General features: G+C 31.2%; 1 protein-coding gene across 1 annotated transcript; it reads right to left on the bottom strand.

The window, feature by feature from the left end:
• Window positions 1-4395: 4395 nt before the first annotated feature.
• Window positions 4396-6439, bottom strand: LOC119674118 (glycine-rich cell wall structural protein-like). Its single transcript, XM_038085242.1, has 3 exons — window positions 6401-6439; window positions 5627-6251; window positions 4396-5568 (listed from the first exon to the last, which is right to left on the bottom strand). Exons 1-3 carry the CDS (start codon window positions 6437-6439, stop codon window positions 4658-4660), a joined length of 1575 nt encoding a protein of 524 aa, XP_037941170.1. The 3' UTR covers window positions 4396-4657.
• Between the last annotated feature and the right edge of the window lie 7770 nt (window positions 6440-14209).

Below are 14209 nucleotides of genomic sequence, written 5' to 3'. Positions count from 1 at the left end.
AATTATATAGCTTTTGATAATATCCTAACATAAATTGATACAATACAATTCATCCTACTATTAATAGTTGCCCCTCTATAAGTCTGTCTATTTAGTCTGCTTTTTTAAGAGTTATGTAGTCTCCCTTTTCTTTTTCTTCATTATTGGTACTATATATATGAATGCCTAACAATTTGTCATAAATAATTTGTTTTTAGAAAAGTGAACTAAGATAATGCTGATAAATTCTTTACCGATTAAAAGAAATTGTTTGCAGTGACTTCATCTAAAAGTTCCGACAGTAAACGTTGTATATCATCTGAAAGTTCCAAAACGATATTAAACCAGAATTCAATTAAACCGGAAAATCGAGTGCGATGCAGTTAGTTTTTATTGCAGGATCTTCATTATACTCCAATATTTGAGTATCGTTGTTAGCTGTCATCCTGACTGCTGTCAGATGACTATTTAAAATTAATAATGAAAAAAGGTGTTTCAAATTGATACCAGCTATTCAAAAACTTTCGATTTATATTCAAATTCTTTGAATATTTTCTGTGTTGTATTGACTCCAAAGAAGATTGCTTCGAATTAACAGTGACAAAAAACTTAAAATAATAGTATTTTATAGTAATTTTTTTTGGACTAGCTTATTGGATCTGAGACAAACTGTGTAACCCTATAGTTAATGATTCCAAATAGGTTAATCTATTAAGTTTAAACCATATAATTAAAAAATCTATATATTCTATTGCACTTTCTTGACATTCCAATTATCAGGACTATACACTAAGCTAGGTGTAAGAGTACTAAGCAACAGCGACTCTACAAATACGTTGAAGATGTTTCAGCCTTTAGACATACCAAGCCAGATTTAAGCATTCTTTAAATTATTATAAGTAATTGCAAACATTTATAAAGAGGAGTAATTCCTGTGATTATCTTTTTTCAAAAAAATTTGTAAAAAAATGGCAAATAAAATAATGTGTACAAACATTATTTAGGTTACTTATTAGAGCAGATTTCTGTGTATCTTACAAGTTTCATTTGTAATACATAAAAATGTATGAAGCCGTTTTAAGACCTCTACTCCTCAAATAAGTTGTACTGAAATTTTAAAGTGCATTACCAATACGAAATTTATAAACCTTTACAGGTTATAAATTGTAGCTCATTTAGCGAAATCGTTTTTCGCAATTAACCCTTTAACAAAAAATAAGACAAAATTTGAAAAAATTATTTCTCAAATGTCGACTAATCAAATAGAAAATGAAATTTTTTATATCGAAAACGTGACAAGAACTCAAAGTTTAAAATTAAATGCCAAAAATATAATAAAATTAATTTTAGAAGAACTCCAGTGTCCGAACGATGCCACAATTTTTACGCGTCATCTCTTGTCCGTGCTGTGAAAATTGCTTTGTTTGATTTATTTTCTTAATTTTTTATATACAGTTTATCTTTTTATTACTATTTTAGATTTAAGATTTTCCATAAAGCTGAACTATGAACTTTTGACTGGGAGTACAGTACGCAGGTAAACGGTTAAATCGGCTGCATTGCATACTCAGTTCGAGCGGATGGCAAAAGCAGATCAAGTAAACTCAACAGACTGGAAATGTGAGCTTCTTCTTTGAGGAAACTGCAATTTTTCTATAAGCATTTGAATTTTTTTAATAGCAAAATAATACAACATATTAAGTAGCAATAAAATGTTAATTCTTATTTGAACATTGACGTTTTTATCAGCAACTTTTACAGCCTATCATTTACATGTTTATTAAGTTTTATCTTTGCTATGAAAAGACAAATTACTTCAAATTTAATTAATGATGATAATATGCATTGGTGTTTGAATAATGATCATTTATCAAATATTCCGACAATTTGAGCTCGCGTAATCTTCACCGCAAATAGCCGGTTTCACGGTTCCGTCATTCTCACGTGCGAACATGAATCTTCTGTAGAATTGCGAAAAAAAAAATTCCAAAATATTGCAACTGAGAATAATAACATTACGCATTCCGAGGTTCATTACAGGTGTGACCAATCGATTAAAAATTAATTTTTGCTTAATTCCAATGTCTGTAAATCTAGAAATATATTTTCAAATAATTACGCTAGCGTTTTATTTGTTTTTGAGAACATCTTTTGCATTACTTAAACACATTTTAGAATTCCAGTCTAAAATAACATTAACTGTGTCTAATTTCTCAAGTTAGGGACTGCGAATCAAATAATTATTCTTTACAAAACGTAGTAACCTCCATTGGCGACATTCACCAATTAAAGGTAATTTCAATGTAAATTGAATAAGTAAAGGGTAAGTCGCTTCAAGGAAAAATTATATATAAATTGATTGACTGTCATGACTGTCATGAGAGAAACAGTGACCTTTTTTAAAGTAAATTTTTTTTGTCGAATATGACGTATCTTATGACGAAAAGAAAACTAGAAGGGTTCAAACCGTATGTGGACAGTCTTACGAAGTCTGAATCTTTTTTGTCGAATATGAGGTGTCTTATGACGAAAAGAAAACTAGAAGGGTTCGAACAGTATGCGAACAGTCTTGCGAAGTCTGAATCGGCCATTCAAATCTGTGAACCGAAACCATATTGTGGATTAAATTGGTCTACAACTACGTCGCTGATTGATAAATGGTTTACAGCCGAGAGAAGTCGCTACTGACACGACATTCCATGTAACCATCAGGTTACAGAGCTGGTTCATCCCTACAGTTATGGTATGGTATCTTTCTTCAGCAGAACAGAGTTAAGGTTGCTGGTGGAATATTTAACGAGTCTTCATGGATTGCGTTATCATCTTAACAAAATGGATCTGCCGGAAGAGATGGATTGTCGATAGTGCTTAGAAGCAGACAACACTTGCAGTCATATTCTTTGTAACTGCCCGGCCTTCATCAGGGCCAGGAGGAGGTCACTGGATCGAGAACTACTCTCTCCTTCTGACATTACGAGATCTTCAACGGCAGACATGTCGGTTTTCATTCGGAAGGCGAAATGTCTTCTGTTCGGTTAGGGTCTGTTGCAGCACACAAGATCAATCATGGTCGCAGTACTCCGCTTCATTAGGAGGTGGTACCCTGTTTATTTCTATTCTATTCTATTCTATTCTAGGGTTCGAACTGCAATGAAGAAACAACAGCTACAAAAATTTGATGAATTTATTGAAATTTAGCTTAAAATCACTGATAAGTGATAAGTGCTTAGAAATACTCGAAACAACGTTGTATGGTCAACCAATTTTTTTGTGTGTTTCCCTAAGTTCCCCCAATCAGTTTTCGACCACATTCAAATTGTAACTTTACTCTTTTAAAATTTATAATATACATTAAAGTAAGTACAATTAAATATAGAGCTAACTCCTCCCCAATTCTTTGGCTAAGATATATATTTAGAGATGTGAATAATCTGTGCATATCACACGCAACATGCAAAAATGATGAAATTCTTTTAATATTTAGCAATACATTATATTGTTGATTTGAAATTGAATATATCCTTCTTTATGTATAATAAAATATAGAAATAAATATAGTCAACCATGTACACATAGTATAACTCCTCTTTAAAAGGAGAAATTCTAGCGATCTCATTGAGATACCTCTTAGAGGTGTTAGTCTTATAATCAGATTCCTGCTAGTATGCTATTTCTAAGAAAACCATGTCAGAATAATAAATATTTTCTTCATTGATTCTTGCCACAGCAGTGAGAAAAATAAGGAATGTATTTCAGATACGCTTTGTCGCTGATAAGATTAATTCCATTTTCCATTCTTCATATAATACATATTATTATCTTTAGCTAATTAATATTAGCAATACATTTTATTTACTTAAAGAATACTAATTTAGAATATTTGCTTTACATTTCCACACTTTGCTGCTTGGAGACAATCTATTCTAGATATATTGCAAAGGACTAGAATTATTGTGGAATCCATCAGAAATAAAAGAACAAATTTAAATTTGCTTAGGTTATTACTGCAATTGGATTCAACCCTGGAGGGTTAAAAACGGTGTTAAGCCTTTTATAGACTATAGATACTTTCAGAGAGGAGTGTTTACAAGCTATCTGCTAAAGATTTCGTTTAAGAAAATGTACCCTAACGATATTTACATTCAATTGCTATTATAAAAATAATATTTCAATAAATTTAAGTTTTTAAAACATTTTTTTTTATTTTCACATTCACATCGCGCTTTTCGTAAGCATTTAAAATAAATACAATAAATTGAAGTTAAAAGAAAATTCTTTAAAGATAAACGTTTTCAGATAATTTACAAAAATTTTAAGCAAAAATTTTTGTTTTAAAATATATTAATAATTTCAAAAGATTTTCTGTAGAGTTTGTAAATCTAATTTAAAATTAATAATTAATAAAAAAAGCGAAAAGTTCACAAACACTTGGAAATTACTTAAAAAACTAAAATCCTTTTTATAGGATTTTCTTTAAAAAATTAATCTAAATAATTTAATGATTCGAAAGAGGTTAGACATGGCAAGCATTAAAAATATCAAATAAATATTAAAAATGATAAAAAGTTACAAAAGAATACATCTTAGTTCTACGAGTATTTTCGGCAGATGATGTTTCAGAGAGACAGTGTTCAAGGAGATTGTGTTTAGAAGTGCAATAAATTCTACATCCATGAATCTAATAATTGTATCCTGTTTGAGGATTAAATTCACCATTTCCAGGCCGACCGGCGGCTGGGGGAATATATTGCGTACCGGGCCCACCAGCGCCACCAGCACCTCCTCCAGCTCCACCGAAACCGCCAGCACCACCACGACCAGGTGCTTCAGGACCACCTCCAGCTCCACCGAAACCACCAGCACCACCACGACCAGGTGCGCCAGGACCACCAGCTCCACCTCCAAATCCTCCAGCACCACCATGTCCTCCAAAACCACCCGCTCCTCCTTTACCGGGTGCTCCAGGGCCACCGGGACCACCACCATAACCTCCAGCTCCACCAGCGCCTCCAGCTCCACCACCTGCACCGCCACCATAACCTCCAGCACCTCCACGACCAGGTGCGCCAGGACCACCGGCTCCACCTCCAAATCCGCCAGGGCCACCCTGTCCTCCAAAACCACCCGCACCTCCTCTACCGGGTGCTCCAGGACCACCTGCACCACCACCATAACCTCCAGCGCCACCAGCACCACCACCAAAACCACCAGCACCTCCATGACCTGGAGCACCAGGACCTCCGGCTCCACCTCCATAACCGCCAGCACCAGCACCAGCGCCACCACCAAAACCACCAGCACCTCCACGACCAGGTGCGCCAGGCCCTCCAGCACCACCACCATAGCCTCCAGCTCCAGCTCCAGCGCCACCACCAAAACCACCAGCACCTCCACGACCAGGTCCTCCAGCGCCACCACCATAACCACCAGGACCTGCACCACCACCATAGCCGCCAGCACCAGCGCCACCTCCAGCACCACCACCGAATCCACCGGCACCTCCACGTCCAGGTGCACCAGGACCTCCAGCTCCACCACCATATCCACCACCTCCAGCACCTCCGCCGTAACCTCCAGCTCCGCCATAACCTAAGATTATGCATAAAATGTTAATACATACATTACATTAAACAAAATATATACTAACCGCCAGGTCCACTAGCACCAGGTCCACCAACAAAACCACCGCCAGGTGCCTGTGAGATACCTTGTGCTGCTAATGCTTTAGCAATAGCTTCTGGGATTGGTGGGGGTGTTGGTAAAGCGTCGCCTGAAGGCTGAAACCCATTCTCATCAGCAGTATAAGTAATTTCAACTAGTTCACCTTCTGGATTAGTGTAGGAATATGAACCAGCAACTGAGGCAACTTCATTCTGTGAGCCCTTATTTTTAATAGTACCCTCTTCCTGTGCCTTAATACCATTACCAGTTTCATAGCTAAAGCGATAATTTCCGTCACCGTCATTTTCATTAACATATGAGAGAATTGGAATTTGTGGACCTGAAGGTTGGGAAGGCCCAGGAGCAGGACGACCACCAAAACCACCGCTTGGTGGACCAATTGGTCTTGAAGGTCCGCCAGCACCTGAAAAACCACCCAAACCATTATTTGGTTGACCAAATGGTCTGCCAGGACCACCGGCACCAGTGAAACCGCCTGGACCTTGCAAACCAGGCCCACCGCCTGCAGAGGCCGCACTGGCAGGTGGCGGTAAATATTTGTTGTCTAAACGAGCGCCATATGTCACCGCCAGTAGCGTCAGTAATAAAAGCTGTAATGAAAAATTAAAAATGATTATTTTTTAATATAGATGCAATGTATAATCGTTAAAATATAAGTATGCAAACAAGTTGAACGCTATGATTGGGTCACTCAGCTGGTCACTCGGTTACTTGGTTACTTGGTTAACGAAAAAATTACAGCATGTAAGTAAGTAAATTGGTGTGGCATTGCTGACATTACCTAAGAAGCTGAAACTTGAATTTCGCCTGCAGTTGCTTTGATTTTTATTTTCTAAGCCTAACTACAATGCGCGCTGTCGATATTTTGGATGCATCCGCGTCTGTGAATGCAACGTTATGATAAAAATCTCGCGATACTGGCAATTGGCATTTAAATCGTTTTGGGGCTGGGAACTTTTTTACAAATTTTATTGCTTTTATTTTGTGTGGCAAGCAGTGTTTGCAAGTAATGAATATGACAAACAATGCGGCACGAAGAGAGTCACAGACTAAGCCTGAGGTACTCTCAAAGTCGAATGGTGTATAGATGTAGAGGGATGGGACTCATTAGTAGCGCATTAATTTCACATCTATATGAACCTAAATTTCAATTCAAATTACTAAACATAGAAAATTCTTAATTAAGCCACTTGGATTACGCAAAAGGTACGAGTATGTGTTCTTCACTCAAAGCAAAAACAAAAGTGAAGGGAATCACTTTGCACTCTTCAGTAGGTCACACAACTTAATTCCATGTGTTGTCATGCGCTACTGCGCCCAGACTTTAGTCACAACTACCGCACAGCTTGAACTCCAACTACGGTTAAAGCGCTGAAGCACTGAAGCACTTATACACGTGAATACACATCAAAATCACCAAAACTATTCGCCAAGCGTACTAAACTAACGAAACAGCATTCATGCAGAATTCTTGGCTTGGAGGCACATTCTGCAGTTAACACAATGGCAATCACAGCCGCCAACAGCCGCCAACAGATGAGACAAATGCTGCATTAGGCAAAACATCAATGACTTTATTTTTAATTTTTGCTCAAAAATTTTGAATTACTTGAACGGACAAAGGTGGCAGCAAAGTAGCTGCGATGCTGCAAAATGCATGAATGAAGTGCAGAACTGCACTTGGCAAATCTGGCAAAAATGATTTACGTACGGAAAATCACGTTGGCGAGTGAAATATGGTTTTTCGATATCACGTTCTCATAAAAATAATGCTAAGCAGTAATAAAAGATTAAGAAACTAAACGCAGTCTTAAGGCTTTGGAAGAGGCTACAGGCTTTTTTAATTTGAATTTTTTTTTTCTAATTTTAGCTTTTGTTCAACAGATTTGCGCCTTGTTAAATTGCGATCTTTGACATTTTTACTGCGTGTCGATTACCTACTGACAATGCTAGGCAAGTTAGGCGAGTTACTATGCGGTTACTTGGAGTGCGATGAGACTCCTCTAGCGCATCATATATCACGTTTTATCACAATTTTTTTGTCTATAGTTATTGCCCTGTTAAGTCAACATCGTGTTACTTTTGAACAAATAAGAATTCATACCAAAAATGTCAACTCGATGAGATTGGCAGTGCAATGAAGGTCAATGGAGTCACTAACAGTGAAAGGAAGTTGTCATAGATTAAAATTAAAAATGAAAAATATTAAATAAATTTATTCTGTGTCAAGTTTAAGTTTATTATGTATTGAAATACTAAATATATTAAAAAAAAACATATATATAAATTATATAAAGCAAGAAAAAAAACCAGAATAAAAAAAATTCCAACTGCTGTACGGATCACAGAAAATTAAAATGCATATTTGAGTTAAAAAAATTCAATATAATTAAAATTATAAAGCTTAGATCACGATTCTAAAGAATTGATAAAACAATTCAAGGGAAGTGCGGAAAAAGCCTAGAACATGCAAAGTATATAAAGCATATAAAAATTCACACAAAAAAGGCTTAAAATTTAAGTTATCAGTTAGGAATAACAGTTCCAAAATGTTGACAAAAATATTAAGAGGCAAAGCCAGAGAAGCTTAGAAATGATTGTTACTGTATAGTTATCGAACCTTTCTGGACAATATTCACTATTTAAACTGCATTAGTACTCGTACTTAGAAAACTCAAATACAAATTATTTGAAAAGTCATAGGCTCATACCAAAAATCCAAATAAATCCACACGATTTAGTTATATCAACTGCAAAAAAGCTGACAGATTTCTAAGTCTTAAAAGATTTCTACTTAAATTAGTCATTGGTTTCTTATTATGAAATGCTTCTATTAAATCACACCTTTCAAAATTAAAACTATATTACGTACAAATTCTGTAACATGCAAAGAAAAAGGATCCATCCCTATTTGCTCTTGTCTAAAAACGGATTTTATGCCTTCTTCTGAGGTTCATTGAACCGAATGAGGATAAGAGTCTCAATTAATTCAATAATTTAATTTTTGTTAGATAAAGTTATTATATCTCACGCTTTCATTTCTTAAAAGTATTATGATTTAGTTGTCGATAGCACTCTAATTGATAAAACACATATATATGATAGATTGTGACATTGGAATAAATAAAACATTTTTTTTATAATCTGATCAATACTAAAACAAAAGCGAATTTAAACATTTTTAAATAGTATTGAGTTACAATATTTAATAAAAATCAAAAAATATTTTCAAAAACCACCAATGGTAGCTATTTGGTAGTATTCGAAGTTGCTGCATGGTGACCCAAAAATTCAATTGTTTATAGATAATACTACTAGTGACATATACTACTGCCCAAAAATCTTTTTCTTTAAAATATTAGTTTCTTTCATTACATTTGACTTTAAATTAAATTTAGGAAAGCAAATCAATTTTATAATTTATTTATAACAAAAGATGTCCTTTTCAGACAGGGCAGACTAGACTACCTGACCGGACTTATTAAGATTTTAGTCACATTTTTTTCGGCTTTATTCTTAGCCCAAAAAATAGCGTGCTGAAGCGCTCGTGGTCATATAATAAAAGAAATGCAGAACAAGAGTTAGACTGAATTTTATTCGAAAAAATATACAATGGTCGTAGTACTACGTATACGGGGTTCCAATTTTCTAATTTTATTTTTTTATTAGCTTTATAAATCTCTATTTTTAGTGAAGTTTTAGACGTTTTATTTTAAAAATATTGAAATTCGAAATAAAATGCAAATTCATGTCTATATTTGGTATTACAAACAATTTGTAAATTTTAATTAAATGTTAAAAATCTTGTATAGCATATAACTATATTTGTCGAAAACAATACAAGTGCTCTATTTATTTCATATATTAAAATAATAAAATTTGAGATTAAATGTCAAACCAATTAAAATCTCACCTTCGCAATTCTATTTTCTATACATTTTTTAAGTATGTCACATACATATGACAATTTATATCTAATCGAATTATAATGAATACATGTTAGAATCTGAATTAAATCATTAATTTTATTTACTGGCCACGATTGTTGATAAACATGACACTTTGAGTAACTTTTATGTAATATTGACATCATTGAGACGTATTCCCCCAACTGAATGCATTTTTTTTTTGTACTTCAAAACAACTTTTTCAAAACAGGCGTTGCCTCTGCACTGGAAAACCTTTATAGTAATTCATTCCAAAGATGAATGGTAGCAACTATCACATGCAGATGAAACATTCAAATCGTGACCAACATTATTTCATCTTTATCCCAACTTAAATGTTTAACAATTTAACAATTGAAATATTATCTGCTGCTTAAGAAATTTTGAGCAATTTTTTTTTTTTTTTTTTAGTTAAAAATCATACCGAAAATGTTAACCTAATGTTAATTGTATGCAAATATGAAAGATCAGAAATTTCAAAATTTTTATTATTTTCATAGGTGCTGTATAATTTAAGTTAATAAATAGTAAGATCTAGTCTATTGCAGGCAAGAGCAAATTAAATTATAATAACAAGGAAAAATAGTTTCTTGAGTTTCTTCTTATTCAAATGTTATGAACAGAAACCTAACTATTTGTATGGGAGCTATAATTAAACGAAAATCGGTATATCCAAGTATTGTGTATAGCTGTTATTTTATATACTATGTTCGATTAAAATATCTTTAACAAATGGTCAGCCAAAAATTCAATTAATTAAAATAATTTAAAAAATAAATTTTTGTTGTTGTTTCACTTCTGTTCGAAAACCTCTTTATTTAACAAATGATAGAATCTTGACAATTAGATCATTAGAAATTATATTTATAAAAAACCATTATTAATACAACAAGAAGCTTTTATTAAAATATGCAATTAAAAAATTCTTAATTTTATATTGATTTAAATGCAATAAAAAATCATTAATTTAGTTTTTATGGTTCTATAAATATTCTATGTACATATAGTACGTACCAGTATACATACAGACCAATTAAAAAAAATATTTTTAAAAACTCTAATGTTCATACAAAAAACTTAATATGGTTATTTATATCGAGTGTATTCATTTTAATTTCCCATCTCATCAATTAAAGTAGACAGGTATGTTCACAGACTTTTATATGCGTCGCAACAAAACAAGCCATTAGGTTAACAATTAAATAATATCATCGTAGCAACATTGAAAAATTTATTTGATGAATCAGGTATGTTAATGGGCGAAGTGACACATGCGACACAACAAATTAAGTCATAAATAATCAAATAATATCGTCTTAGCAACATTGTTAAATTGATTTTGGCGGCATTAGCAATAATATGTTGCATGAAAATAATAAAAGGCAACAAGTTGTTAACTAAATTGTTGCATTTCAGATTATTTTTAACTGTGTGTGAATATTTAAATTTATTCAAAATACCTAAAATTTATAGTGACATTTTGTACTTAATTTTATTGCATTTTTATGTGCAAATAAAAAGAGAATTTAAGAAAACGTTTATAATACGTGATCGCAGTTAAAAGTTTATATATTTTTTAAAGATCCGTACTTACTCTGCTACTGTTCAAAATAATTACAAGTTGAGTACATAGATTGTACTCAATTAAATAATTTATTGTAAAGAATTTAAAATATTCACTAAATAATTTTAATATTAAGTATTTAAATTTATTACTTTTAAAAACTTAATATTTATTATTAAAATCGCAACACAACATTTTAAAATTTATTATAAATTTTTTTTATTAATTGCTTTTAACCTCATGTCTCTAAACATAAACTTCAACGCTTAATATAATAAGAAAATATAATCAAAAAATTATTTAAAAATTGCATCATGTGCACAATTTTATGAATACACACAAACAATACTTTTAACAAATTATTTCATCATATTGTTTGAAGCACTGCCAGACATTTGTTTAACTCATCAAGCTGTAAATAATGTAACCTATAATTTTCATTTAAGAATGTTTATAAACATATCTTAATCACAGTGATTATAAATTTTATAAGCAATTATTCAAGAATCTTCAAAGTGTGTCTTCGATTAAAACATTAAAATTAAATGATAATAATAAACAAAAAAAACAGTAGTTAATTAAAAATTTATGAAACTTATTATTTTCTTATTTTTGATTACTTATGATAGAATTTATAAAATGGATATGAAGTATATAATTTAAAAAGTATTAAACTTTAGCGTTTCACAGTCGTCGCATAGTAAAGTACAGCACGAGTTAGTTAAATGTTGATGAAATTTAAATAAATTTTATTAACAGCGCAAATCTCTGCTAACAGAGCTCATTGTAAAACAATGAACACGAAATATATCTACTAAAAATCCCTTTGTAATAAGTTTAAAAAAAAAAAATTAGTTATTCTATTGTTAAAAGAAATTTTCATAACTTTTTGTGTAATAATTAATATTTATGAATAATTAATTGAAATAAACTTTTTAAGTTCGATTTCTTATTTTTTAATGTTATAAATAATTTTTTATAAATTTATGACAAAAAATTAATTTGAAATACTAGAAGACAAAAATAAATTTTGGAGTGATTTATTAAAATATTTTTTGAAGCATTGAATTTTTTTTTAAAAGCTAGGAGAAGTTTTAATATAAGATGTACTTCATTGAATGTAACTAATGACAACTATAACTTTTTAGTGATTTAACTGGTACACTTAATATACGAAACTGGAGAAAGTGCTCATGCTGCAGGCACCTGGAGAGGAATGCTGCCTCATACCGAAACCCAATAACCAGTTGTTATAGCCAATTAAGTAAGATTTTTATTTAGTTATTTGTATAAAATTTATTATTTACTATTATAATAAAAAAAATTATAGTAGAACTGAGAGAAATATGTTAGGAAATTGGGCAGCTTTAGTCGTTAGTAATATTACCTAACCTATACTACTTTAAAAATAATCTGAATGGTTTTATGCAATAATTTTGTATTATATCTAAATGAATAAATCAAGATATTGTATAGCATTTTCAGAAATATAATAATTTTGAGGCAGCACAATGGGTACTATATGCCTCCGAGTGGAAATGCAGACAACTCTCAGCACGCGTCTTCTGAACCTAACCTAACCTTTAAGTATTTTGACACATAAAATTGGCTTTCTAACCCAATATGGGTGGGATCTACCTTTGCAGAAAGTCTGTATATAACATAACGGTTTAAAATATGTCACAAAAACTCATATAGACACCATTAAAGAGATTTTAAGTCATATGTTTCGACTAAAACCGTCAATCTATGGATATAAATATATTTATGCTAATAATACGAGTATTTGTATAATAATTGCAGCAATATTTTATAGGCATAATTAAAAGACCGTTCCGTTAAGATAAAAAATATACTCTGTAATTTTTGTACATATTCAGAGTGAGAATATTTTACTTTCTATATTTTTTCTAACTTATAGGTTCGTGCTCAAATATATTTTCTTTAACTATAAAATGCAATGAATTTCAGTTATTTTATTATAACTGGCTTCGACTAGTTTGTCGTATATTTGGAAGTAATGTTACTAACATAGTAAGACAATGTTAACTTGTCGTGATTGAACAAGTGGAAGACAGCCTACAATTACGATTATCTTAACATCCATGATGACAATATACAATTTATTAAATTGGTTAATCCTTATAATCAAATATCTCCAATTGATATAAAAGCTGGGAAAATTTATATTTTGATATATAAAATAGAATAATTTATCATTGCAGAATTGTGTATCATAAATATTTAATTTTTATTTTAAATGTTCAACATTTAAGTGGAATGGAAGATATATGTTATATATACTTTTTTGCATATCTTTTAATTATTTGAAATTTATTTATGGGAGTTATATTTGTTAAAAAGGTTATGTAAATATAATTTAGAGTGATTATTTATAATTTAATTTAACAAATATAATAATAAAAACTAATCAACAAGCTTTTATTTTTTATTCACTTTTATACTTTATTTATTTTATGTATTAATGTTTTTATTTATTTTTTATTGTTCACAGTAATTTTTTATTAAATAAATAATTGAGAAAATTGAGTTCAAAAAATAATAAAAATTGCCAAACTAAAATATATGGTATAATATAACACAATTTAAAAAATAACTTTTTTTAAAACACTACTTTTTATAAAACATAACCTTTTATATGTTATATATGAAGTCTTCATATTTTATCTTCATACCTAGAAAACAACAAATTACATTATGAATTGGAAAAAGTCCTAACATTGTAGCTGTCATAAATTAATGACATCATTATAAGTTTGTTGTGAATCATTTAAACACTTTTATTTATTATACGCTGTATTAACGAATATAATTAAATTTTGGAATAGCGGTAGTATATTAGGTCTTTCAGCTTAAATGGCTCACAACTGCTAAGGATCGTTCTCTTATCGCAACCCTTATAAAAGGTCTTGTGTTGAAACTTTATTGGCTCTATGTTTGGAATAAAGAAATTTTAATTCTCTTACTACAAAAAATTATTCTTGTGTAGTTTTAAGCTGAAATACAACCATAAAAA

This window comes from Teleopsis dalmanni, chromosome 2 (assembly GCF_002237135.1).
Source record: "Teleopsis dalmanni isolate 2A chromosome 2, ASM223713v2, whole genome shotgun sequence".
NCBI lineage: Eukaryota > Metazoa > Arthropoda > Insecta > Diptera > Diopsidae > Teleopsis > Teleopsis dalmanni.
Note: the sequence above shows the minus strand (reverse complement) of the source record. Positions and strands in the feature narration are given on the sequence as shown.